The sequence below is a fragment of the Heterocephalus glaber genome, unplaced genomic scaffold (genome assembly GCF_053883595.1).
Source record: "Heterocephalus glaber isolate CG9 unplaced genomic scaffold, H.glaber_assembly_v1.0 deba00001481, whole genome shotgun sequence".
In the NCBI taxonomy this organism is placed as follows: Eukaryota; Metazoa; Chordata; class Mammalia; order Rodentia; family Bathyergidae; genus Heterocephalus; species Heterocephalus glaber.
This window is the reverse complement of record NW_028258317.1, coordinates 58155950-58183544: the sequence shown is the minus strand read 5'-3', so window position 1 is coordinate 58183544 and position 27595 is coordinate 58155950. Positions and strand designations below refer to the sequence as shown.

Here is a 27595-nt window from a genome sequence, read left to right as displayed (position 1 = left end):
CCCACCTCAGCCCCCTGGAGTGCTGGGGTCACAGACATGCACCCCACACTAAGCTCTCCCTCATCTCTTTCTGAGTATGTTGCTAAATGCTAACTCCTAGAAAGAATTTCCAGTGGAAAATCTGTCCATGCGCCTTAGGGTAGTGTTGTCCCTTAATTTCGTGATATCTGGGGTTTGGTTGCTGTTTCTCTGGGGTTATTCTGTTTGGATCCAGGAGGTGACATGAGGTATTCCTGTAGAGCTTAGACAACACCTTAACCCAGGCTCTGAGCTGACTCTTCTAAGAAAGCCTGACTCCCTGAGCCAAAGGATCGCACATCGCCCAGTTCATGTACTCAGTTTGTTCATGCGCTCAGTTTGAGGGCAGCTGTGTGGCAAGGGAGGAGCTCTGTAGAGAAAATATCAAATGTGGCTCTGCTGTCGGAAAATGTTGCTTCTTCATTTGATTCATTCTGGTGCTTCTCTGCAGGTTGCAGATTGCAAGATAAATAAGACAATGTCTTCTCCTTTGTAGTGCCTGGGACTGAACCCAGGGCTTTGCACATGTTAGGCAAGGGCTCCACCACTGAGCTACACCTCATCCCTTGTTTAAAAGAAGAATACAGTAAGGTTAGTAGGTAAAGATACTGAGTGAGTGCTATTAAACATTGTTAGTGCTGGGATGTGTAAGACTGAGCAGGTCACCTATTCACTGGTTAGATGTTAGAGGTTTTTGAAGGTACAAAAAAGTTTTTAAAAGAAAACAACTTGTTACCTTTGACCCCTTTTACCCTCTGTCACTCAGCCCTGGGGATGTTAAATAATCGGTTTTTGAATATTAAGGAACACCTCTAAGATGGTGCCTGCCGAGAGATTTTCCTGAAAGAATCTGTGACCTTTAACCCTAGAGTAGCTATACTGGTAGTCAGGGCCTGCTGGGGTGTAGCAGAGCACTTGCCTCGCATGTATGAAACTCTCCCCAAGGCCACAAAGGGGAAAATACCTCTGGTCATGAAAAGGACTAGTTTATGTGTAGCTACACTTGGACACTTCTCTGCAATGCCCTACCTTCACCTGAGGCCCAGGATTGGACGTAAAAATCTGATTATGTTTTAAGGTGAAGCAAACCTAGTGGACATTATTTCTCTTCTATCTTTCTCTCCCCCAAGTGACAATGAAAGCATCCAGTCCACAGAGACTGGCACAGTGGGTTCAGAGGGGGCATCCTCCCCACCGACAACTACTCCTGGGTCAACAATGTACTGGGAGAAGGTGGTGCCGTGGGTTTGTCCCATGTGGCTGTGGGCTGTTGTGTCTGACCATGGGGCCTCTCCCATGTAGGTCTCGAGTACACTGACCACTGAGGTGGGAGGAAAAGGGAATTGCTTGGAACGCTTGCAGCTTAGGGCTGGTTTTCTCTTTCGGTGGTGTTGAGCTGAGAGGGGCAGTTGTAGAAGGAGAGCCTTTCTGTTCTTGTTAGGCTTCCTGTTAACTCCTTTGGAGGGAAAATTCCACACTAGAGAGCTTGAAGTTCTGTTTTAAGTGTGTTCATTTTGTTTTTCTTTCATCAGTCTTGGGATTGGGCCGGGCCTGGGTCAGTAGGAATGACTGGCACCTGGTACGGGGGAGCTAGAGTTTAGGGAGGATACTTATAGCCCCAGAGGTTTGCTACACTCTATCATGAGAGGGCTTGTGAGGGAGATTTGGGAGCCAGCAGGTATTTTTCTATGGAAAAAGTGTATCAAAGTTCTCACTAGCCAAAAACTAACTTACTTCTGATACAGCCACTCATAATAGCTAAACTTTACTGAGGTATACAAAGCCCCAGGGGGAATGCTAAGCCTTTAACTTACATGATCCTTCAGGGGCTCTATGAGAGACCATTATTATTGCTCTTATTTTCTTTTGGTATTGGGGACTGAACCCAAGTCTTCATGTGATAAATGCATGTATACCCCCAGCTGAGGTGGTGTTTTTCTCCATTTGTATAGAGGAGAGAGCAGCCATGAAGACATCCACCAAGTGATTTGTCTGGAAAACCCTACAAAGAGCAGCTATCCAATCATTTAAAAGAAGGGAACAGCTGAGCGCCACTTGCTTAATTTGTATATACTGACTCCTATATTAGGGATGCTTTTGCTGCTTTATTGATGTGTTTGTTTGATTTTGAGACAGGATCTCACTATGTTGCCCAGGCTGATCTCCAGCTCCTAGGCTCAAGCCATACTCCTGCTTCAGCCTCCTGAGTACCGGCTCACACCATTTTCCCGGGCTTGTAGCTAATTGTGGACGTGAATTGTAATAATACCAATTTCTTGTCTGTTTTCTCCTTTTTATTTTAGTCACGTAAATCTTATTTTTCTAGTCAAATTCTTACATGGAAGTTCAAGGCTCTAAAGAATTAATGTCCCAGCAGCAGTAGGCAGAAATTCATGCCCATTTTTTTTTCTAACTGTATTGCAAATTGAACCTAGGGCCTTTGCACTGAGCTACATCCCTAGCCCCTTTTTATTTTTAATTTTCAGACAGTCTCTATGTTGCTAAGTTGCCTAAGCAGTACTTGAACTTGTAAAGCGCCTGCCTCAGCCTCCCAGAGAACTGGGATTATAGGCCTGTGGCACTGTGTCAGCTTCAACTTTTCTTTTCTTTCTTTTTTTTTGGCACTGGGGATCAAACTAAGGACCTTGTGCTTTCGAGGCAGGCGGCGGCACCACTGAGCTAAGTTCCTGGCCCGACCTTCAAGTTTTCTTGACGGCAAGAACCTTGTCTTGTTTGTCATAGAGTTCCTAGCATGCAGTGTGGAGGCCTGTTCAAAATATTTGAATCTATTTATTCACTCAACAAACATTTTGAATTCAGAACAAAAGCTTTCTTGAGGTACATCAACTCCTTCATAGCATCTTTGTCAGTGCTTTGCAAAAATTATGTCCTCAATATGTGTTTGAGGGAATCATTAATTTTTTTGTTTGTTTTTCCTAGGAATTGTTAATGTTTTTGAATAGGAGACAGGTCTTACTGATTCTGAATGAGTATGTCTTTCATTGCTCCTTTTTTTTTTGGAGACAGAGTCATGCTATGCAGTTCAGGCTGTCCTTGAACTCAGTATGTAGTTCAGGCTGGTCTAGACTCTCAGTAATCCTCCTACCTCAGCCTCCCAAGTGTTGGGATTACAGCCATGCACCACCATACCGGGCTTTTTTTTCCTTTTTGTGTATGTGTCATTTCTTATCATAAACAGGTTTTGAATTTACTATTCAATTAGTTTATCGTACATTTTACAACTGGATTTTTCCAAGTTTATGTTTTTAGTGTTTTGTCAACTTATTGAATACCTTGTAATACATAAAAATACTTGCTGACCCATGTAAAAGGTATGAGGGTAGAAGGATTTAAGATAACTCTGGTCTTCATTTGGGAAGTTTCCTTGTTTGTAGATATGTGTGAAATGCATAAGAACCAATTGATCAATCTCTACTGTCCTCTTGTATAAGGAACTGGAATGGGGACGTTACCATAGACTCCTGTAGTTGTTTTACAGTCTCCTGTGAGGCACTACAGCATAAGTGGATAAGGATAAAGACAGAAAACAAGACAGCGAGAACTGGGTCTTGGGGCTGATCTATGCTGCTCTGGGCAGCAAAGACGAAGGCCCCTAAGGACATCCAATATTTATTGATTACATGTGTGGGAAGAAAGAGAGAAGGGTATGCTTTGAAGACATCTAGTGATATAGGGCCAAACATCTGGCCTGATGGTGCCAAGCAGGGCTGTAAGGGAGGCACTGCTTATCTTGCTTGGAGATAACAAGCAGGTACTGGGCCTGGGTGCAATTGCCAGCAACCCGTTGAGTCAGTGAGAAGCCACAATTCAGGGGAAAAAATTTTAATTGGGATAGCTCTGACCTCAGCTGCACGTAACTCAGCAGAGCACTGCTACTTCACAGACCAGGTCTTAGGTCTCCATGGCAGCCACTGGGGGAGGAGCTATACTCATCCAGTCCACCATCAGACATGCCCATTTGAGTCACGTAGAGCTGCAGTCTTATTCCTGATATAAAACAAGATACCTGAATTATGGAGAGCAAGAAGCAAGTACCACTTATAGCCTACTAGTACTGGGCACGGATGTCTGCTATACTCTTGCTTATAAAGCTCTGTGCTCTGATTATCCTGAGTCCTATCAGTAGTGAACACTTGGATTTAGGTTGGGGTGTATGGGATAAGATCTACTGAAGTATGTAAGAGATTTCATGAGTTGCCTCATTTTTAATCCCCCAGAGCCTTGAAGATACTGTGAAGATGAGACACCATAGCTCTAATGACACCTGGCTTCTGGCCATCACATTTCCTTCAGGGGTAGAATGGGAGTAGGGGAACAAGAAAAGATAGGCCCATGCCAATGTGGAGTTTGGAAACATCCCCTCAGAGAATCTGGCTTACTGCCCTTTTATCTCTAAGGCGTGACTGAAAACATATGGCAAATGTTTAAATTTAAAAATTTTATTACAGTAAAAGACACATTGTTATTAATCTCCCTCAAAATGCTCCTCCTCACTTTGAACACATTCATCCCATCATTCTTGTCACTTTCTAAAGCAGTTCTGGAAGTTCTCTTTCATGAGCATCTTGAAATGCTACAAAAAATATGCTGAATGCTACTGCCGAGTGCCATCCAGTGGAAGGGCATTTCCTTTGTAATGAAGACATTACAGTGTGTTCACATCCACCTGACTCACCAGGTCTGACATGTGACTTCTGGCTCTTCCTCAATGTCAGAATGATCATGAAAAGCACACACTTTAAATCAATCCGGGACACCGAGGCAGCCACAACAGTGCAACTGAAGACGGTCATTAAAAGGGGACTTCTGGAACTGCTTCAGAAAGTGGCACGAGTGATGAGATAAGTGTGTTCAGAGTGAGGGGGAGCGTTCTGAGGGGGTTAACGTCATGTCTTTTTCTGTAATAAACTTAAATAAATGTAAACATTCACTGCAGTTTTCCATCACACCTTGTTCATATCTGTGTATAAAGATATATTCACACACTCATGCGGGAAGAAGTTGAAGTGTTTTCCTGTTAGGACAAGGCCAAGCGCATTGGTTGGTAGGGCTTTATGGAGGGCCCCATGGCCTGTGCCTCTAGATCCTAATACAGCTTTTGGGGGAGGTTGGGTATGACTTGAGTTTGGAGGAATGGGATCAATTTTATTAGGAGGAGGAGTGAGTCCCAGTGTCCTACTGGTTTTCAGGGGCAGTTACAGGCTGTGCCACATGCAGCAACATTGCCAATGGTAAGTCATGCTTGAAACTGTGCATCAATTCTGGCCAAGATGGCATCTGTCCTCTGATGTGCAAGCTCTTCCTAGCTTCCTATGAAATCCTAGCAAAAGTGAAACTTCATGAATGGAAAGACTGAGTTTTGAGAGCCAGATATTTGTGCCGTAAGATTATGTTGCAAGAGGGCCTGGGATTTAGCTCAGTGGTTTCGCCGCCTGCTGCGCAAGCGCAAGGACCTGAGTTCAATCCCTGGTACCAAAAAAAAAAAAAAACCAAGATTATGTTGCAAGACACAAAGGTGACATTTAGTAGGCTGAAGAGAATACACCAGCTGTATCTTAACTGGGATCTTGTCACTCATGTGAGTTTGTTTTGGGGTGGTCTTGGCATTTTAATGAGCATCCATGATACCTAACTATATCTGGCCTACTTGGGCTACTGCGGTTACATTGGTTTTTCCCTTATAACATAATGACACTTTCTTTCCAGTCCCAGAAATCTTGGATTGAAGGAGTGTTCAACAAGAGAGAATGTAACAAGGTCATACCCAGTCCAAAAGACCCTCACAGGTAAAATGTTTATTAACACTTTCGACTTTTTAAAAAAAGTGATTCTACTCAGAGAGCTGTTTGTAGGAATTTAGAAATATGACTTGTCTAGAAGATTTCATAGTATCTATAAGGTTAGTATTTGTTAATTTTAATGAGAGTTTTTTTCACTTTATAAAACTACAACATGACTATTGCAGAAAATCTGGTGAGAAAAGGAGCCGTGTCAGTGTTGTAACTTACCTCAGCCCCAGTGCCTATGACAGTTAGGGCCGGTCGTGAAGGAGGCTTGTGATAAACACCTGTTCACTGAATCAGTGAAGAAGAAAGCAGCTAGGCATGATAACGTTGTAGGAGATTCCCTTCTTCTCCATGATCCCTGATGGGGCACAGATGCTATAGGGAAATAATGCATTTCTTCTGCCGAGTCCGGATGAACAATGTATAGTATCTGGATGTGAATGTCCCACATATTGGGAATGTTCCTTATGCCCAACTCCAGTAACTATGGAAAACAGTGACTGTTTGGGACAGTTCAGGTTGCAGTGCACAGATTATGCAAACACGCAATTTTAGCTCCGTTTTCCTCCCCAGGGCTTTTCTCTTGAGCAGATAATGGTTTGAGTTTGCCTACTCTGAGCTCTTGACAGGACTTTGGAAACTCTACTTTTAGAACAAAGTTCAACAAGGCAGCTGGGAGAGACAGGGGAAGAAAGGGGTATGGAAAATTCCCCAGGCAATCAGTTCCATGAAATTAAGTTTGGATATCATTGCCCTTGGAAGGGGGGATTAAAAGGCTAATAGAAAGGCAATATTTTAATGAAGGGAGCTACTCTATTTTTAGAACGTTTAGAAATCATAGCTATATGCTTAGGAAGGGCAGCTTGGTGAGGTTCTTGAAATTCGAGTTCTTTGAGGATGACTAAATAGTGCTCCTTGCCTGTGTTAAACATTGACAAGTCCCACCCTCCTTGAATTTATGGTGTGTAAGCCCTGGGATTGGAAATTCTCATTTTACCTGTGTACCGAAGTTTATAGAATGCCAAGGTAACCTTGTTTTTCCCTTCATCTTTTATGATATCTCATAAGAGATGGTGGCTGCAGGGGAAAGTAGATTGAGTTCCAATGGGTTCATTATGCTTCTGTCAATGGAAAATCATTTCCACAATTACCTTGAACCTAATGAAAAGTAATGAAATTACTAAGTCTATTGTTAACCCATAGACCATCAGAACCCAAGGAGAAAAGCAGTGGGAGGCTGGGATGTAGCTCAGTAGTAGAGTACTCACCTGGCATGAGTGTGATCTTGAATTCCATACCCTGGGCTCAATCCCAGCACTGAAAAAACAAAAGAAGAAGATCCGTGGGCTGGGGAGCTGCTCTTGGTAGAACACGTGCTTCGCCTGTGTGAGGCCCTAGGTTTCATCCTCGGCACCAAAAACAACAAGAAAAAGGAATATCCATGATCATAATGTCACAAATGGCCCAAAGCCTGCTACATTTTATGGAGAAAAAAGCAGTCTCTCTTTTTGTCGGGTTATAAAAAGTTATTGGATGACAATGGCCATTCTTCCTATGCCATTCTTTTTATTGAATCCTAGTAAGATTCTCAAAATTATAGCTCTTTTGTGGTTTTCTTTATAGTGGACAGAAAAATGGTGGTGTTTCACTATCTGAAATTTCAATAAAATTTTATTTTCATTATTGATTTTCTTTTAAACTCCTAATAAGAAACAATCTGACAGACTTGACTATGACATCTTTTCTTTTGTTATTGTCTGCTTGTGGACATAAAGCTTTTTTTTTTTTTGCAGTACCAGGGATTGAGCTCAGGACCTTGCAATTTTGAGGCAGGCAGGGCACCACTGAGCTAAATCCCTGACCATGAAGATTTTAAGAAAAAAGCCTCAAAGCCTGTGGCAGGACAAAGTGAAAAGCCCAAGTTCCAGTTTCCGAATAACTCACTGACCCCTATTCTATGAACATTACATTTCCCCCCCATTATTTTAACAAGAGTTTTCCATTTTTCATACTAAATATATGATCACTGATGACATTTGGAGGTGCTAACCTCCAAATCCAAAAGTTTCTTCTAAATCATGAAAAGAATGGTCGATAAGCATAATAATTATAATCATACCAACTCTCCCCCATCTTGTTTTATAAATTCAATAATATGCTCATCAAAGTCCTAGAAGTGTTTTGGGGGGAGAACTTGACAAAAATTCATATGAATGTATAAAAGTGGTCAAAAAGGTTAAACAATTTTTAACCCTTTTTGGGAGGAGGGTTGCTGGCGATCTGCCCCAAGGTGTCAGCATGCTAAGCACGTGCTCTGGTGTGGGTCACAACCTGCTCCTGTCTAGAAAAGTGCAACACATATGAAACTGGTATTTGATAGGAGTAGATCGACAATAGCGTTTGATTTGATAGTGCTTTATGGCACCACCACACCTAGCCCAGATAACCTTTTATTTACTTTGTGGGCAGATATTATTTCCAGATGTGAACACTGGTGCTTTGAGGAATTGCTGAATCAATGAGATTAAAAATCAAAAAAAAAAAAATCCAGCTATCCTGGCTTCAGACTTCATGTTTTATTAATTACATCATAGCTGCTGCAGTATAATTACGTGTAGTAAATGACATAAAGAAAATATTTTATGTGAATAATCAGCAAATCCTGATTTCCAGATCATTGAAGATAATTTACCACATAAGCATTAATTATATTCTCAAATATATCAGTAAACTAAAGGACACCTTGTTTCTTTAATTTAGATGTGCTCCAGGCTGCCAAGTCTGCCAGAATTTAATCAGGTGAGATTTAAATAAACCTCTTTTTTACTTTCTAAGTTGATGGCGCTGTTTAAAATTCATTGGGATGGTGTCTTTATACCTGGAGTGGACTCACTGTAAGGCAGATGCTGTTCCTCATCCCAGGAAGTTTTACAAAAGAGATTATTTTTGAGGAAATGATTGAATGTAATTGGATACTTGAGTTACTGAAGTTGTAAGTGGTAAGGGCCTTTGGCAAGAGCTTCAACACATGGAAACACTTGCAAAGCATTAGATTTTCATTTTACTGTTCATTTCATTTTCTCACACTGTATTTAGAGAAAAGGAGGCTGCTTCTGTATATGTATGATATTTGGTCTATGACATTTTAGTTATCTAAAAATAATTAAAACTTATTAATATATTTTTAAATTTCACATGGTTCAAAAATGAAGTGCAAGTATTGTGTGTACATAGCAAACTTATTTGCAAAAATATTTGTGTTGTATGTCAGTACAAAACAAATTTTAACTGTGATGTTTGTTTTAAATTGTGTATTAGTAATTGGTTTTGCCTTTCTTTTTTGTCAGTGGAAGGAAATAAAAGTTCCTTAATTCTAATCATATCCTAAAGTTTATATTATGAATTGAACCAATGTTAAATTTATTTTTGAGAAAAAATTAGAATTCTCAGTTTTGAGAACCATGGGGAAAAGAAAACATGCAAAGGTTTCAGAGTGTTTGTTAAACAATGCAAACTCTAAAGAACTGTTTAGTTATCAGTGGTTATGATCATTGTACTTAGGACACTAGTAAATTATCCTGGATTTGGGAAACATAGTGGTACTTTATAGATTCACCCAAGAACATTGATGTCTTCAGCTCCACGTTTATGAAACACCTTCCAGATGGCTTGGTCTCAATAATTACAGGTTTATTTTGTCTTCTTGCACTAATTTCAGTTGTCTTTTACAACCTTTTCATGAGCTACACACAAGATCTCAGAATTTGAGATCAGTATATCCTCTAGAACGTTTGTCAGTACATTTGGGCGAATGAACTCTAGGTTTAAAACAGTTCTTTAGAATTTCTTGAAGAAAAATTAGAATTTACATTTCTATTTTTTTAAATTAAAACTTACTAATATATTTTAAAATTTCACATGGTTTAGAATATAAGTATCAAAAGATGTGAGGTGAAAAATGTCACAGGGGAAATCCTCCCAGCCACTCTTGCTTGCGGGAGGAGGCCGATTCCCCTTCTCTGATTCATGGTCTCCACTAGTACTAGAGTTCTGGGGTTCCTTTCAGGGTTTTTAATTCACATGGAACAAAATGAAATACATATTTTAATTTTTCTCTGGCCATTTGTTTTCCATAGACATTGAGGCCATAGCAGAGAATACACCACGTGTGCCATGATGAATTTCATTGTTCTCATTTACTCATGTACACAGAAGCTCCCTCTGTAACAGGACAGAGAGCTTTCCTTGGTTTGTTACAGAACATAGGTGTGTCATCAATGATGTCTTTGGTCCTTTATCTATGGACCTTTAGGTTATTTAGTTATTTGCAGTCTTTTGCAATTATGAACAAAACACCAATGAACCATGTGGACCATCTATGAGATGTGACTGAAACATATAGTGAATGTTTAAATTAAACACATTCATTACAGTAAAAGACACAGTGCCATTAATCCCCTCAGAATTCTCCCCCTTGCTTTGAACACACCTAATCCATGGTCCTCCACAATTTCTGGAGCAGTTCTGCTAATCCTTTTGCATCTTCAGTTGCACTGTCGTGGTTGCCTTGATATCCTGAAATATTCAAAATGTTTACCTTTCATGGCCATTTTGACTTTGGAACATGCCGGAGGTCACACAGTGCCACCTCTGAGGAATAAGGTGGTTGAGGACACGCTGTGATGTCCATTGGATGGCACTCACTGAATTTTGATCACAACTCATAAAGACAGTCTTGAAAGAGGTCTCCCAAAGCTGCTTCAGAAAGTGGCAAGGACAAGGAAAGTGGAATGATTAAGATGTGATATGTATGTGCCTCAGTTTCCCAAGATGAATGTAATTATTATGTATTGGAAGTATATACCAGTAAAAAAAGAGAACACCAGGATAAGTGTGTTTGAAGAAAAGGGCAATATTTTGAGAGAGATTAATACATTGAAAAAATTTAAACATTCACTATATTTTTTTTAATCACAATTCATAATTGAAACATACCTTGACTAGTATTTAAATGTGGATTGACAGAAATATATCATTTAGAGATGAATATCTTCTGGGCTACCTGGGCTACATTATGTCACCCTGTCTCAAAAAAAAAAGTATGTGTTGGGGTGCATGCTCAAAGGAGTTTTGCTATGGTGAAGTGGTCTACTGTCATTTTTTGGGCCATACTGGGGATTGAACCCAAGGCCTTCACATTGAGCTGGAGCTCCACCCCTTTTTCACTTTTTATTTTGAGACAGGGTCTTGTTAAGCTGCTAAATTACCCAGGCTGGGCTTGAATTTGAGATCCTCCTGCCTCAGCCTCCCGGAGTGCTGTATTACAGGCATGTGCCATCATCATGCCTGCCAACTTCCCACATTTTACTGTGTACCATATCATTAAACTTTTTGGGATATATATCCCATTATGTGTATTATATGTATGCTTGCTGAAAAATTATATAAATGTACTATTATATGAAATATAGAAATAAAATAAAGAGCTATTAAAGGAATAGATCAATGGATGATATTAGAATATTTTATTTAGTAAAAGCAAATGCTGTTTGTTCCTCCACAATATACTATTATTTAAAAGGAGATAGAGTTAAATGTGGTGATTTGTGTCTGTAGACTCAGCTACCAGGAGGCTGAAGCAGGAGGTTTGTTTGAGCTCAAGAGGCCAACTGAGAAACATAGTGAGACCCCATCTCAGTAAAACAAAACAACAAAAACAAAAGCAAACTAAAAAAGGAGATGTAAAACCTAGTTACATATTTATGGTTTTCACTTCATTCTGTGACTTACAGAGTTTATCTGAGAAGCAAGAAGTATTGGTTCTGTTGTTTTCTTACATTCCTGTGCTTATATTTTTAGTATTTGTGTTGCTGTTTCATTTTTTTCCCCAGTTTCTGGTCCACTTGTGAGGACTGTTTTGGTTGAAACAGGTGAAATCTAATCCCTAAGTCTGATTAATAGTCACATATAAGTCATGTTAGATGAGTGGACTTGAATTCAGGAACACAATATAGTTAACCTTTTCTTCCCAAAGTGAGGATGCTTGATTCAATTTCTATTAGTGAAAGTTTCATATTTTGCTCACATTTAAGCATAGTGACGTAATGGGAGTTTTAATTTTTTTTTTGCCTAACTTCAGTGGTCTTTTATGTGTTCTTCCCTTTGTGCAGTTCTGCTGTGGCGTATGTAATGGAATTTATTTTATGGCCTTACTGATAGCGCCTACTTGCTTTACCTATGATTGAGAAAGAAACATTGAAGTCTTAAGTATAATGCTTTGATTTGCCATTATACTTTTAAAATATATTACTGACATTTTTATGTCTTCAGAGGTATATCAATGTTCTGGTTTTACTCTTACTTTTTGTTTTGTTTTGTTTTTAATGATCTAATTGTGTAGCCCATGCTGGCCTTGAACTTTCACTGCTCCTGCCTTAGCCTCCCAAGTACTTGTGTTATAGGTGTGTGCCACTATGCCTGGCTCATTTTCATTTTACCAACCTTTGATACTTTCAAATTATTTGGCTAAATTCAGTGAGATTAAGATGTGAATTGAGCAGGGTGGTGCGTGCCTGTAATCCTAGTACTTTGGGAGGCTGAGGGAGGAGGATCACAAGTTGGAGCCCAGCCTAGGCAATTAAGTGACTTAGATCCTGTCTCAAAAGAAAAAAAAAAAGGCCAGGGTCATAACTCCGTGGGAAGCTCTGGCCTCAATCTTCCTTACTGAAAAAAAAGAAAAGATTAAGAAGATTTATTAAATTTCAAGATTGCCTCAATTAACAGTTCTAGTAAAGGAAAGCTTTTTGTATGGAATTATTTATTATTTGTTTTTCTTCTGGCCTGAATTGTATCAGGATAGAATCATTTCATGAAAGATTTACCTGAATAGTTTTTTTTTTGTAGTAGGTTTGTAGAGATATGATTTTTCATTGTGGAAATTTACAAAGTTTAATATATTCAAATTTTTATTTTTCCTTGAGATTTATTCTGATTTATAAAACATGAGAAGTCCATTATTCTTTCACAAATGATAATTACTATGTTTTCTGCTGGTTTTTATAAGCTTAGTTTTATAAAAGATTAATCTGGTAATTTTTTTAGTTAATTTTGTTACATTGTAGAAATTATGGCTCTTTATTGTTAAGTATCTTTAAAAATTGCTAATAGCAAAAATATGTTTAACTCCCCTCCTTTACAATTGTATTATATATTAATTTATTATTTATGTTTATAGTTAGGTCTCTTTCATGACTTTTTTCTAATAATGTTTTTATTTGCATAGATCTTGAATGCTACATCTTATTTTGGATTGATTAATATCCTTTCACTTTGATATGAATAATGTGTTTTATATGAAGACATCGTGTTACTGTCCTTAAGTAGGGCATATCAGATATTTTTTAGATTTCTACAAACAGCTGTATTGGTATTCTAGGCCTCTAATAAGTTGCACATATTTATATAATGTGATTTTTTAACCCTCTTTCTATTCTAAAATGTAGCATACAGTAGGGTTTAGAACTTTCATAATGTTATGCAGTGAATCTCTGGAACTTTTTCATCTTGAAAAACTGAAACTCTGCATTAATTAAATGACTCCTAGCTGGGTATGGTGGCACATTTCTATAATCCCATCACTCTGGAGGCTGAGGCAGGAGGATCACTGTGAGTTTAAGACCAGCCTGAAGTGCATAGTGAGACCCTGAATCAAATAGGAAAAAAAAAAAAAAAGGGCTGGGGATTTAGCTCAGTGGTTCTGCTTCTTGCCTTGCAAGCGCAAGGTCCCAAGTTCGATCTCCAGTACCCGCCCCCCTGAAAAAAGAAAAAAAAATTAAATGACCCTTCAAAATCCTGACAATCACCATTATATTTTCAGTCTCTAGTAATCTGACTCCTTTAGGTACCTCATACAAGTGAAATCATACCATATTTGCTTTTTTTATGACTGGCCTATTGCACTCAGTGTAATGTGCTCAAGGTTAATCTGTGTTGTAACATGTCAGAATTTCCTTCCTTTGTAAAGCTAAATCATATTCCATTATACGTAGAGACCACATTTTATTTATCCAAGAACCATAGGTGGATAATTGAGTTTCTTTCACCCCATGGCAATTGTGAATAATGCTTCTATGAACATGCATGTACAGTTGACTTTTATTATTTTTTTTAAACATTCACCAAATAACTATTCTGTCCACCCAAGGGAAAAAATAATTAGGGCACTTCTATATTTAGAAAATAATCCAGTATTCAATCTAACATAAATCTTATGGTGAAATTTTCTCTTTTATTGCTGGAATTGAACCCAGGGCCTCAATGCATGGGAGGGAATGCTCTACCAATTAACTATATTCCTAAGCCTTTTATTTTTTATTTTGAGACAGGGTCTTGTTTATTTGCCCAGGCTGGCCTCGAACCTGTGATCTTCCTTCCCCAATTTCCCAAGTAGCTGGGAATAAGTGTGTTATATACCACCACCCTTGGCCAATGTGAAATTTTAAGAATATGGCATCGATACATTATTCCAGGAAAATGTAGAAACATTGTGTCTCTTTCTATTCTGAAGTTTGTTTTCCTGAATTCAGGTGCTACTGTGGCCGATTGGTTCATGACCACCATGGAATAGATTATGCCTGGTCCCTCTCAACTGCCAAGGAAAATGAAAATGAGCAATGGTCTGTTGAAAAGCACACAGTGAAAAGCCCTACAGATACCTTTGGCACTATTAATTTCCAAGATGGAGAACACATCTACCACTCCAAGGTTTGCTAATAATCCACATTGTTTTGCTGGTTTTGCATAGAAGATAGCCTGCAAGTAAACCTCCAAGTGTAGACAACCAGATGACCTTGCTTCATTGCAGAAAAGATCCACATGACTGATCTCCTTGTCAGAATTGGCCTGATCCTCTCTTACCTTGGCGTCTGACAGGCATCACACATTTCCCAGGTCTTATTGGACTGGTTTCTTTCTTTTAGCAAGCTTTCACGCCCTCTGCAGAAGAGAATGGTTGATGAGCCAGTTCCCAAAGGACTGGCCTTTCCTTAGGGAATGTAGTACAATTACTACTCAGGAGCAGGCTGTGCTGGTCAGTTTGCCAGTATTGTAGCAGATACCTGGGGAGAGGTCTGCTTTAGCTCATGGTTTTAGAGGTTTCAGTCCAGGTTTGTCCCTGTTGCTTCAGGGCTACAGGAAAGCAGCACACTATGGCATGGAGCACACAGAGCAGCAAACTATTCACTTCACAGCCAGGAGTGAAAGAGAAGAGACTGGCATCCCATCATCTCTTCCAAGGGCACACTCCTGGTGACCAAAAACCTCCCAATAGTGCCATGGGATGGGGACCAAGGTTTTAACACATGGGCCTTTTGGGGATATTTAAGGGCCAAACTATAGTGTGGGCTTTAGCTGGAGACTAACCCAATAACTTTTCACCGTTTATCTCTCCTAAGTTCTTGTGAGGACCTCTCACATTTTGTGATATACCCTCTGAATGCTAATACTTGGGCTTTCCCAGCTAGTTTTCCTCCTGTTTCTCATAGGGTAATTTTGCTCATGATTTGCATAGTGCTTTAGTCCTCTCTCTGTCACCGTGACAAAATACCCAAACTACTCCCTTTAAAAAGAGGGAAAAAAAGAGGAAAGGTTATTTTGGCTTGTGGTTTCAGAGGTGTTAGTCTGTGGTCACTTGCCTTGTTGCTTTTCGCCCCGTTGTGGCACAGTACATTATGGCAGGAATGTGTGGTAGAGGAGATCTGTTCACTTCATGGTTGCAGAGAAGCAAAAAGAGAGCCAGGAGGGCCAGGGTCTCAATATCTACATCAGGGACACACCTCAGTGACCCAGCTTTCTTCCATTGGCCCCATCCTCTGAAGGCTCCACCACCTCCTGCTAGTGCCACATGCTAGCAGCTAAACCTTTGACACCCAGGCCTTTGGGATGCTCCTGGTAATCTGTAGCACATTAGTATTGAAAGGTCAGCCACCCCTCCGCGGTGTTCTTTGTGAATGTTAAATGCCTGCTACTTATTAGAGCAGATGGATCCCACCTCAGGAAAGCTCCAAATCAGATGGACCTGGAGTGTGAGTATCGTCACTGGATTTGAAATAAGTTTCTCCTAGTGCAGTCCTAATACTGTCATAATGCAGTTCTACAGTAATCTACATTTTTAGTCATTAGTCCTCTTCCATTCAACTTTGTGTATTGATGTTTTCTTTGGTTGGCAGAAAAATTGCCCTTTTTACTCCTTGGAGAAGCTGATCCTTAAAGAACCCTGCATGTACTTTTTCCTTTGAGTTTGGCTCTTCTTGCTTTTATTCTTAATCATACTCATTCACACCATTTTCGTCCACCAAGGAAGTATTTATTGGGTGCCTATACTTTCTGTGTCATTGCTTACTGTCTAGTGAAGGAAATAGGAAATGACAACAGTTGTCGCAGAGGGAAGGAAGCTATGAAAACAGGTGAGAGGTTCTTGGAGAGAATGAAATTTCTATTTTGGGGAGACGATGCCCTGTGTGACAAGCAGGCCATTGGGTAGTAGGGACAACTAGGCTGAGACCTGAAAGGGGAGGGCAGTGAGTAGGTTGTGCAAAGGTCAAGGGATACCATACAGGAGGCCAAATACTGTGTGACCAAACAGAGCTGACCATTAGGGGGTCCGTGCCCAGCGTTCAGCCCTCGGTGCCTCAGTGGGTTTGACTGGACATCTTGGAAGAGAAGACGTCACTCAGAGCCCAGATCTCACTTGAAGTTTCAGTGCTCAGCAGAACAGGTTAAGAAAGCTTAGTATTCATTTCCCTGGGCTACATTCCCTTCCCAGACTCCCTCCCACCTCATTCCACCCAAGTTCTCCTGTTAATCCCTGTCTGTTGGATTCTGCCTGAGGGAATTAATTATATAGGAGGTAGACAGGGCGGGGGGGGGGGCGGGTAAGTGAGTCATTAACCTTAGAGTAATCTTCAGCTTGCCTTTGGGAGAAAGACTAGCGCTAATAATTTAGTTAGTTCCTCAGACTGTTTATCCCCAAATCTCAAGGAGCAGTATCTTTTAGGACTGACGGGACTCACAGTGGAAGGAGACGATCCCCTGAGAGAGGAAGAGCTGGAGTAGAGATGAAGTGAACTACTCCAGAGCAGATTTCTTTGCCCACTTCACGACTGGGAATAAATACAAGGGTCCACTTGTACTTTTTCCTGCTATTTCAATATGCAAGAAAGCCACGGCAGCTGAGCGTCCACACATGTAACTGAATAATGATCATCTTTAGGTACTTTCTGACACTCTCATTTCATGATAGCTGCACCTTCCTGATGATGTTCAAAGTTCTAATATTTTCATTATGAAGTAAGGGATGTCTTAAGAAGCTGGGCAACAAGTGGAAGGTTTTTGTAAACTGCTGTCATGTGGAGGATGGTGTGATAATTTCTGCTTCAGGCCTGGAGATTATTGTCTGTGTTAAGGTTTGGCACCGTTTGTAATTCGCCGCTTTGTAATTTCCTTCTTTCTTTCTCTGAGTTTTGCTTATTCTTGCCTGGTAGGAGTATGCTTGTGGAAGTGAACTCTTCTCAGTATTACAGGATTTAAATGGCTTGTGTGGCTGCATTTGCTGGAAAGAGGAAGCCAGTCATACTATATAATCCTAGGCAAAATGCAACATGATTGGAGCACTACTTGCTGGTTTAGATTTCCCTCATCTCGGTTGTTGTCTGTTTCACATTGGTTATACAGACTAATGGCTTTCATTTTGGCAGATTCATAATGCATGTAATGTACTTTGGTCATTTTCAACCTCCATTCCTTCGTCTTCTCTTTTGCTTGCATTGAATATTGAGACATCATTGTTCTTTGAAAAGTTTGTTTTTGTTTTTTTTTTGAGACAGGGTCTCACTATGTAGTTCAGGCTGGCCTTGAACTTGTGGCAATCCTCCCAGTGCTGGGCTTACACGTGTGTGCCACCACATCTGGCTGAAAAGTGTTTATTTTGGAAAAGGAAATGATTTCAGAGAGTAATAGTATATAAAGGAAGTGGTTAGAAGGTAAAATCTAAAATAAATTAAATGTAATTATGCAAAATGTGAAACGATGAAGTAAACTAAGAGCCGTAGCATTTATGACAAATCACATTTCTTGGCTTTTGCTTAACCAGTTTGCTGATGCAGTGCTTTTGGCCAGCTGTTTGAAGTATTTCTGCATCACCTCAGGCCTTCTGCGGGACACTGGGTGCCAAAGCCTCCAGCTGGAGAAAACTTTCCTCCAGTGACTTACAATTACCAGGAGGAATTTCAAGGCAGTGTGGGATCTTTGAAAAGCAAATATTTCTGTGTGTGAAGATGAACTTTTAGAGAGATGCCTAACACCTCCTTTCAGATCTTAGCCATTTTAGGTGCCTTCTATGGCTCATTGTTTCTATACCTGACATGCGGTTTTCACAGTTCTCTTTTCATGTACCTGTTTTCCAGTACATTCGGACTTCTTATGACACCAGGGTGAACCATCTGTTTCGTTTGATGTTGGAAGAGTGGAAGATGGAGCTGCCCAAGCTGGTGATATCCGTCCATGGAGGTGTCCAGAACTTTAAGATGTCCTCCAAGCTTAAAGAGATCTTCAGCCAGGGTTTGGTCAAAGCTGCAGAGACAACGGGAGCGTGGATAATAACGGCAGGCATCAACACGGGTAAAGCACCTGTCTGTCCATCACTTCCCTCTCTCCCTCCCCATCTGTCCCCCTTGCTCCTTTCCTCTTTCCTACCTTCCTTTTTGCCTTCTGTCTCCCTTCTGTGAGCTAGGAAGACTGGCATCAAACCCCTCCTCTGCCACACTCCCAGAAAATATGATGGTGTCAGAAAGAAAGACAAAAATAGTGACTTAGTGACTAGACTCTAAGTCTAAGAATCTAAGAAGAATCACAGGGCTTTCCTGGAATGTGTTTTCATCATTGTCAAAATATATTATTTTAACCTAACTTCTAGTAAACTTCTGGCACAGAAAACAGTCTTTCCTGAGCTTTAGTCTATTCAACCAAAACTCTTGAGAGCAAATGATCTCTGAAATGGAAGGGTTTATTGCGCCATCGCAGATGTCCGCCAGAAAAGGACTTGGTCCCTCATCAAGTTCTATAACTACTAGCAGCAGGACTAGGGAGCAGTTGGAAATGTTAGCAGTTGCTAAGAGGCAAGGGCAATCTTATAATGAAACTTTGGGAAAAGAAAGCAAATTACTCATTGAGCTTACATCAGCTGCAGATAAGAGGTGCGAGTAACCTGAAGTATGGCGAGAACGGTCCATGGCAGTCAGTACCTGTTGCTTCTGGATTGGCTGGGGACAACACACTGGTACTTGGCCAGTCACCTGGGGTCTTGAATTGACATAGATTAAAGAGTGTGCAACAGGTTTTTGTTGGTTTCAGTCTTTAGCTGTTACCTGATTAATTTCTCTTATCTTTTTCTCCTTCCATCATCTGGCTCTTGTGATGAAATTAGACCCTCTCAGAAATGATCTTTTGTCAGGACTATTGGGAGGTTACAGTGATCTCAGACCCATGTAAGCGTGCAGTGCGTGTGGATCTGGACATGATGTAAACTCGTGCGGCCATTGTCAGCCTCTCAGATGTTGGGAATGAATGACATGCAAGAAGTTGCATTGATGCATCAGGCATGAGTAGACAATTACTACTTTTGTTAAGAACGTGATTATCCATACACTCACTGTCTCTGTCACTGACTCTTTTATAGTCCTTGAAATGTGACATTCAAGAATAATGCTCCTTTGCATCAGTTTATGAACTATTTATACATGAGAATCACTTGAGGGGCTTAAAAAAAAGTCAATTGCATGCACTCTTCCCTAGGTGAATTTGAGGCTTTCAGGGTATAGCTTCTGAAATGTGTGTGGAGTGCAGTCAGGTCTGAGAACAAGGGACTCCACATACTCTCTTCTCTGTCCAGTTGTTTACTAACCTGTGGGTTTCCGTTTCCTGTTCGCCTTTTCCTTTTTGGGTATGGGATGCCCTAGCCAATGTCTCCGATTGAATTCTACCCATCCATGAGGATCAACACTAGATGTCAATACACCCATGGAGCAGCCTCTTTTATTTCAACTAGAGCTATACACTTTTGTCTAATTTCTACAGCAGTGGCTGCCTGGAGCTCTTGTCATGTGTATTTGCCTTCCATGTTAGAAGAGTTCATACATCAGGTCTCTTATCTGGTAGTGGACCAGAGGCAGGCCTAGACATTCGCTAAGACTTGGCAACATATACCCATTCAGTGACTTCTTTTGGCTGAGAAGAAATGAAGAAATTACAGATGAACAGCAAAAACAAAATAAAAACCCACAAAAACCCAAAACGAATCAAAATAAAACCAATGGATGTAGTTCATCTTGTACATTTTTCAGAAACTGACTGTTTCACATTCATGGAGTAAACTGAATCAGCAGAATCCTCAGTCTATTGTATAATACTTATTTTATTTCCAGTAAAAAAGAGGATGAAGTGGGGAAGTTTTGCAGAGGTAAGAAAAGGAGACTTGGACAAAGTTTTCTCTTTGAATAACTAACTACATTGCATGCTTTATTTTACTTAATGCTTTAAAAAAAAAAAGAAACTGTCAACTAGGACCAGCTAACTTAAAGGAAAACATATACAGTAGTGTGCAGATGATTAAAGTTGTTCATGTGAATAAAATAAATAGTAAATGAGGAGCACTTGGAGCTTCCCTAATCTGCAGTTGGTTTGACTAATTCAATCACAGCTCTTCCAGAGCCTGACAATTTGAGAAGACTCTGAACCAGTAGCAGCCACAGTGGATCTCAGCTCCAACCCAGACCTAAAGAATCAGAACTTGCATTGTAACAGCAGCCTTAGATGGTTCTTAGGTATATTTAAATTTGAAAGGCTTCACTTATGAACTCCTCCCTACTTTCCAGATGCTTCTGAACTATAATTGAACATAATTGGGCATGCCAATTAAATCAAATGCCAGTGGCCTTCACAATCTGCCTTGTATGAAGCATTTGAATAGGGGCTTGGAGAAAGGATGAGTAACATCATTTCTGTCCCTAGGGAAGGGACAGGAGTGGGCTGGGACAAATGGACAGAACAAAAATTGATGCTAACTAGGTTATGTTCGAGATATAAGGTGTTTGGGGAGTACAAGGGAAAGGGAGACAAATTATAGTTTGAACTTGGGGCACCTTGAAGGCCGAGTGAAGGATATAGCAGCTGGCATTGGTCCTGAGCAACATGGAGGGAGCAGCTTATTGTTAGACACTCATCTGGAGATTAAGGAAGTGTAGAAAGAGTGATAAGCACATTGGTGATAGTGTTGCCATGTGTCAGGTATGGGGACAGTAAGGGACCCAGGGGCCAGCCCAACATGCTGATGAGCTGGCATTATTCTCTGTGTGGCAGGAGGCTCTCAAGGGATTTTGAATACAGAGTAGAATAGGGGAGTGATGTGGTCAGACTGAGTTTGGCAGATACTCAACAGGGAATTTGTATTAAGATCACAGGAGGACCAGTTAGAACAGCAATGACAGCAGCATCAGTAACAGTAAAGAGGCTGGTAAACTAGGCCTTAACCTGGTTTTAAAACCTCGGGAATTATAATCTTTATTTAAGTGGATGACTCCACAGTTGGTATTGATCTGCTCCTGTGGTTATAACCCAGATTCTAGAGATGCCTCTGAGAAAAACTTAGACAATGAACTGGGGGAGAAGGTGCCAGACATAAGGATGTGATTCAGGTGCTCTGCATCAGATATATGCACGTGTCTTACTATGTTTGTGCTACTATAACAGAATACCTGAGACTGGTAATTGCTAAAGAACAGAAATTTACTCTCTCAGAACTTTCGAGACTGGGAAGCCCAAGATCAAGGCACCTATATCTGAGTGTGCTTTCTGGCTGTGTCACCACATGGTAAATATTGGAAAGCAAGAGAGAGCAAACGCACTCTCAGAAGCTCCTTTGATAGAAGCATCAGTCCATTTATGAGGATCACACACTCATGACCTCACAGAAGGCCCCACCTCCAAACCCTACTGTGCTGGGGATTAGATACCTCATGTGTGGATTTTGAAGGGGACCCATTCAAACCATGGCAGCGTCATTTTTTCTGTGCTAATGACACCTATACAGTCATTACTAGGCATAGGAAAAATACGTCTTTATTGCAGTGTTGGAACTAAAGGTCAGATTAAGTCAAAGTCAAAAGGCTATGTACTGTATGACCCCAACTATATGACAATCTGGGAAAGACAGCTATGGAAACAGTGGAGAGATTAGTGGTTGCCAGGGATTAACAGGGATGAGTAGGCAGTGTCTAGAGGAGTCTGAAGGGAAGCGAAGAGAGTTGGGTGCGATGAGACAATGGTGGACACATGTCACTCACTATACATTTGTCAGAACATAGAACACATAAACTGAGAGTGAACCCTAATACAGACTGAAGTCTCAGAGTGCCAGTGGTGTGTTAATATGGATGCATTGATTATAACGAAAGGAATCATTCTGGGGGGAGATGGTGCTGGCAGGTGGGCTGTTTTTGTGTGGAGTGTACTGAGAATTCTCTGCATCTTCTGTGCAACCTAAAACTGCTCTAAAAATAGTATATTTTAAAAAATGTTGGATTACCTAGATTGTAATCTTAATTTCTACAAATAACCAGCTATAACCTTGGGCAAGTGTTTGGCTTCTTTGTGTCACCATTTTTGTCTATAAGAATGAGCAAAAAATGTTCCGCTTAAAGTATAAATACACATAAAGATAGCCAACACTTACTGAAATCTTACAATGTGCCAGTAAGTGGCGGCTACCATAATTCTTGTTATTATTATTAATTCCAGAAGGCCAAGCAATGATGCATTACTCTTTAGTAGATTAACTCCGGAATACTGGAGTTATTGTATGTAGAGTTATGTTATTAGTTTGCTTTAATCAATCAAGGAAGGATGTTTTACTGGGACATTGGAGATTAGAGATCAAAATACTTAGAACATTCCTGATGCCAGGGCTGGGCTTGCTGAGGAAGGATAATATGTAGAACATTCTGGCAAAGAACAGGTTCAGAACTGAGCTTGTCCAGAGTAAGACTGGCATTATTTGGGTTCAGAGGTCACTGATAAGAGAAAGAGGTGTCATGAGAGAATACAGGAGGCCAAGGTATCAGAAAGTAATTCCACTGTGCCAGCAACATTCCTTAAGAATGACCTTTTGCATATACTTGTCTATGAGTTTCTTTCTGAATCACAGTTTTCCGTGATTGATGTGAGTTAAAATTTGACTTCTTGCACTGGTTGTTCATAGGAGTTTCCAAGCATGTTGGGGATGCCCTGAAAACCCATTCCTCTAAGTCTTTGAGAAAAATCTGCACAGTTGGAATCCCTCCTTGGGGTGTCATTGAGAACCAGAGAGATCTTATTGGAAAAGATGTAAGTAGACAGTCCTTTCACAACAAAAGGAAATGAGCATGTATTTAAATTGCCCATGTAACACTGTACCTGGACGTCTAATAGACACCACAAATATATCTAAAACCAACTCCAGCCTTCCTACTATATCCCCCATCCTATTTAATTGATTTATTTTTAATTTGCTTTTTTCATCAATATATGTCCGTTATATATAACAAGTACATTTATCTTGGGGAACTGGTACATGTACACATCGCATCTTAATCATTTTCACTTCCACATTCTCCCCTCACCCTCCTGACTCCCTCCATCCCTGGATCTCCCTCCCAGCCCCATGAACTCTACCTCCCTGTTTCCTATCATCTCTCTTTCATTTTACCTTTTAAATTATTTATATTTTGGGCTTTTAATGTAAGATACAGTATGTGATTTTTAACCTTCTGTATGTGATTTACTTCACTTAGTATGATGGTCTCCAGGTATGTCTATTTTTCTACAAATGACTCCAATTAATCCTCTGTAGGGTTGATTGGTACTCACCCCGTTTTAGAAAACGGCTATCCAATCTTGAGCTAAATCCCTGGCCCAATGTAGAGATTCTTATGATGTATTTTAACTTTTATTTTGGAAATTTTCAAACATATTGAATAGCAGAGAGATTAGAATAACATTAGGTGGGGATTTAGCTCAGTGGCTCCCACGCCTGCCTTGGAAGTGCAAGGTCCCAAGTTCGATCCCCGGTACCAAAAAAAAAAAAAAAAGAATGACTTACTGTGTACTGTCTCCCAGCTTCAGCATTTATTGACATAATCCCAATTGTATTTCCTCTGCCCCTTATTCCTTTCCAAACCCTCTCCGTTATTATTATTAATTAATTAATTAATTTAATTTTTCTTGAGACAGGGTCTCACTCTGCAGTTTAGGGTTGCCTGGAACTCACTGTGTAGCCCAGGCTGGCCTTGAACTCATGGTGATCCTCTTCCCTCAGTCTCCCTAGTGCTGGAATTACAGGCATGTGACATCATGCCCGGCTTCTCCCCGTTATTTTAAGGCAAACTCTAGACACCAAATAATGTCATCCTTAAATATTTTAGTGGATATTTCTAAACTATAGGAACAGTTTAGGAAAGTATAAGGAAGACGGTTAAAGGGAGGAGAGGGGAATGGGAAAAGATGAAGAATAAATATATTATGTACAGGTACAAATTCCCTATGATAAATGTGATCCTTATATATGGTAAATATGTACTAATAAAAAAGTTAAAAAAAAAGAAAAGATGTGTCACAATTAAGACCTGTGAGCATTTTCCTCCCCTCCAATATATAAAATTATATATATAGATAAAATTATACATATAGATAAATCACAATGCTGTTATCATGACTAAAAAATTAACAATAATTCTTGCGTACTATCAATAATAATTCCTGGTATCATCAACTAATCAAGTCAAATCTTTATTTGCTCATACTTCTTTTTGTTTTTTCCTCATGTGCTGGCCTTTTACAGCAGTGAGTTTTCTCAGGGTATCTCATAGTTTCCAATAGCTTGATTTCTTTGTGCAAAAATGTTCTATACATTGTAGTGAGCTAATAAAAGGCTTCTTTTTCTTTCCTTAAAGGAGGGAAGATTTCATTTAGCTCACAGGGTCAATATATTTTTTTGTTCATTTTTTTCATTGAATTATTTTAATTTTTTCTTTCTTCTTTTTTATTAGTACATGTTTGTAGTACAGTACAGAATGATCACATTCCTCATGGGGAGTCAGTACGTGGACATAACACATCTTAATTGTTTTTATTCCCTCTCCCTCCTCTCCCTCCTCTCCCTCTGCTTTAAAATTAGAGCAGCTTAACATTTGTAAATTTATTCGTAAGATCTTGATGTTTTATATTGAATGAAATATATTGCTTGGCTCGTTGGCTGATGGTCTTCATTTTCTTGGGAATACTAGACAAAATCAGTGTCAAAATATTCTTTTGAGCTGGGGATTTAGCTCAGTGGTGCCTCGCCTGCCTTGCAAGTGCAAAGTCCTGAGTTTGATCCCTGGTACGGAAAACAAAAGTATATATATTTTGAAATAGATCTACTAACAGAAATATTTTTTGGATAGTAGTGTGCTCTATGTACTGATGCTAGCCTTTATTTATTTATTTTTTTGGTACTGGGGATCTAACTCAGGACCTTCTTCTTATGAGGCAGGCGTGGTGCCACTGGGCTAAATCCCCGGCCCAACTAGCCTTTTTTTTTTTAATGCTCAGAAATAAGCTAAGTTCAGAGATGGAAAATATATTTTTGAGCCATTTTAATGATTTGACTGCACTGTGACGTCCATGCCCATGGTGAGTGGGCTTGTCCTGCTCCACACTGTGTATGTTTCTTATTGAACTCGTGTTGTGACTTTCACGTACCATGAGCTGCATACTAGTCATACATCCTAGGGCCAAGTATTGAGCCCTAGGAAATGAGAAATGTTGAGAAAATTGATCCCTCACTACAGAGAGTTTGAAAAGCACCATGCCAAGTAGCAAGTGATAGTTTTTAACCATGAGAGGAGGTCTGGCAGTGCAGGGGGATGGGCCTCTGGAGCAGCCACACCTGGGGAGGACCGAGCTCTGACCCTCCCTTGTCTTGGGTGTCTCTCAGGTGGTGTGCATGTACCAGATGCTGGGTAGCCCCATCAGCAAGCTCACCACGCTCAACTGCATGCACTCTCATTTCATCCTGTCTGATGATGGCACTGTGGGCAAGTACGGAAATGAAATAAAGCTCAGGAGGAACCTGGAGAAGTACCTGTCCCTGCAGAAAATACACAGCCGTGAGTTCTTCTGGGCTGAGCCAACAGGTCTGGCTAGGGGCCTGCTTAGGAGCAAGGTGCTCCATTGTCTTCTGTATAAGTTGGCTCTTGAGAGATTCAGTTAACACACGTGGTCCCAAAGCAGGAAGAATTCAGGGTAAACGAGGATGCAGAATTGTGCGTGACAGTGGGAAAGAGGAAGAAGTCTTTGGGGCACAGTATAGTCAGGGGAGGTTTTGTGGAAGGATGGAGACATTAGTAAGGGCCTCCAGAGTACTGACAGCTGGATGGTGGGGAAGGGGGAGGATTTCATGTGGGAACGGGAGTGGCTGAAAAACCATATGGAGAGGAGCCTGAGAGGAGTGGGGGTCTGAGCTTTGATGGTTAGGGAAGTGACATTTCATATGTGGGTGGGCTAGGGAAGGGGTTAAGCCTGACAAGGCTTTTAGAAATAAGCCTGTGGGAGGTATCCAGGGTGCCTCATGCTCGCAGAGGTGCTCTGAAGCCGCCATCTTGGGCTGGGGTTGTAGCTCAGTGGTAGAACGTTTACCAGGAATGTGTAAGGCCCTAGGCTTGATTCCAAGCACTGCAAACAAAATAAAGGAAAACAAAACAAGAAATAAAATCCCAAGAGTAATGAAATACATGACTATCTACATTTTTGCTATTACTTCTGTGCCTTAATGAACCATTTTCTCCCATTTCATTTAGCTTTTATAAGATGATATTATTAGAGTAACCATGTCTGTCAGCTAGTACATCTTAAGCTTGCTTTTTAGAGATACAGAGAAAATAATAAGGAGGGGGAGGTGGATGAAAAAGGAAAGGAAGAATATCAGTGCAGTTGAATAGACAGAATGAAGTGTAACAGGCCCATCCATAGCCCTTGTGGAGTCTGGGGCACAGATACACATGAAGCCCTCATGCCATCTGTCTAAATGTTTAAAAGCTTCAAAGCAAGCTAACATTCCGTATACAATGTACTTTACCCTCTTACATTGACATGTCGAGTGGAAAGGCCAGGTTAACTTTACAAGTCTTGGGTTTGGGGACATGCTGAGCCAGAACACTACTCTGAGGCAGAGGGTACCTTCACCCTCTCTCTGCATCTCTGTCTACCTTTGGCTCAATCTTGCATATCAGGTAGGCCACACACATGACCACTTGTAAGTCAAAGCACTGGTCCTGTCTCTTGCTTTGACAAGCATACCCTCGGGGAAGACATGCCTGAGCAGAGGCTGACGGGACCCCTGTAAACAGCACCAGGAGTCTTGTGAAGTCCAGGAGGAGGGGACAAGCCTGGTAGACTCCTCTCTGTGAAGGGTGGGGATGGCCGGGGCACAGTCACACTGGGGGCATCCAGATATGTGACCCAGAGTGAAGCTCTCTAGTGCTCAGGTGTGAGGAGGATGTTGGTTGCCAATGTTTCTTCTTTTGAAAAGTAAAAAATACTGATTTAAAATAACATATTAATACATGTGTGGTATTAAAACTTACACAAGAAAACTATAAGATGCACAAAGCCCCTTTACAACATTTCTGCAAGCCCTCCCCTCT

At 40.5% G+C, this 27595-nt stretch overlaps 1 protein-coding gene across 8 annotated transcripts in view; it reads left to right on the top strand.

The window, feature by feature from the left end:
• The window catches only part of Trpm6 (transient receptor potential cation channel subfamily M member 6), a 223161-nt gene that overhangs the window by 96949 nt on the left and 98617 nt on the right, over positions 1 to 27595 (top strand). For all 8 annotated transcript variants that reach the window (XM_087184111.1, XM_087184117.1, XM_087184110.1 and 5 more), the window contains 6 exons: positions 5746 to 5825; positions 8586 to 8624; positions 14411 to 14588; positions 18287 to 18500; positions 23134 to 23258; positions 25888 to 26059. In XM_087184111.1, the coding sequence (XP_087040237.1) occupies positions 5746 to 5825; positions 8586 to 8624; positions 14411 to 14588; positions 18287 to 18500; positions 23134 to 23258; positions 25888 to 26059 (808 nt within the window). The remainder of the gene's footprint in view (positions 1 to 5745; positions 5826 to 8585; positions 8625 to 14410; positions 14589 to 18286; positions 18501 to 23133; positions 23259 to 25887; positions 26060 to 27595) is intronic.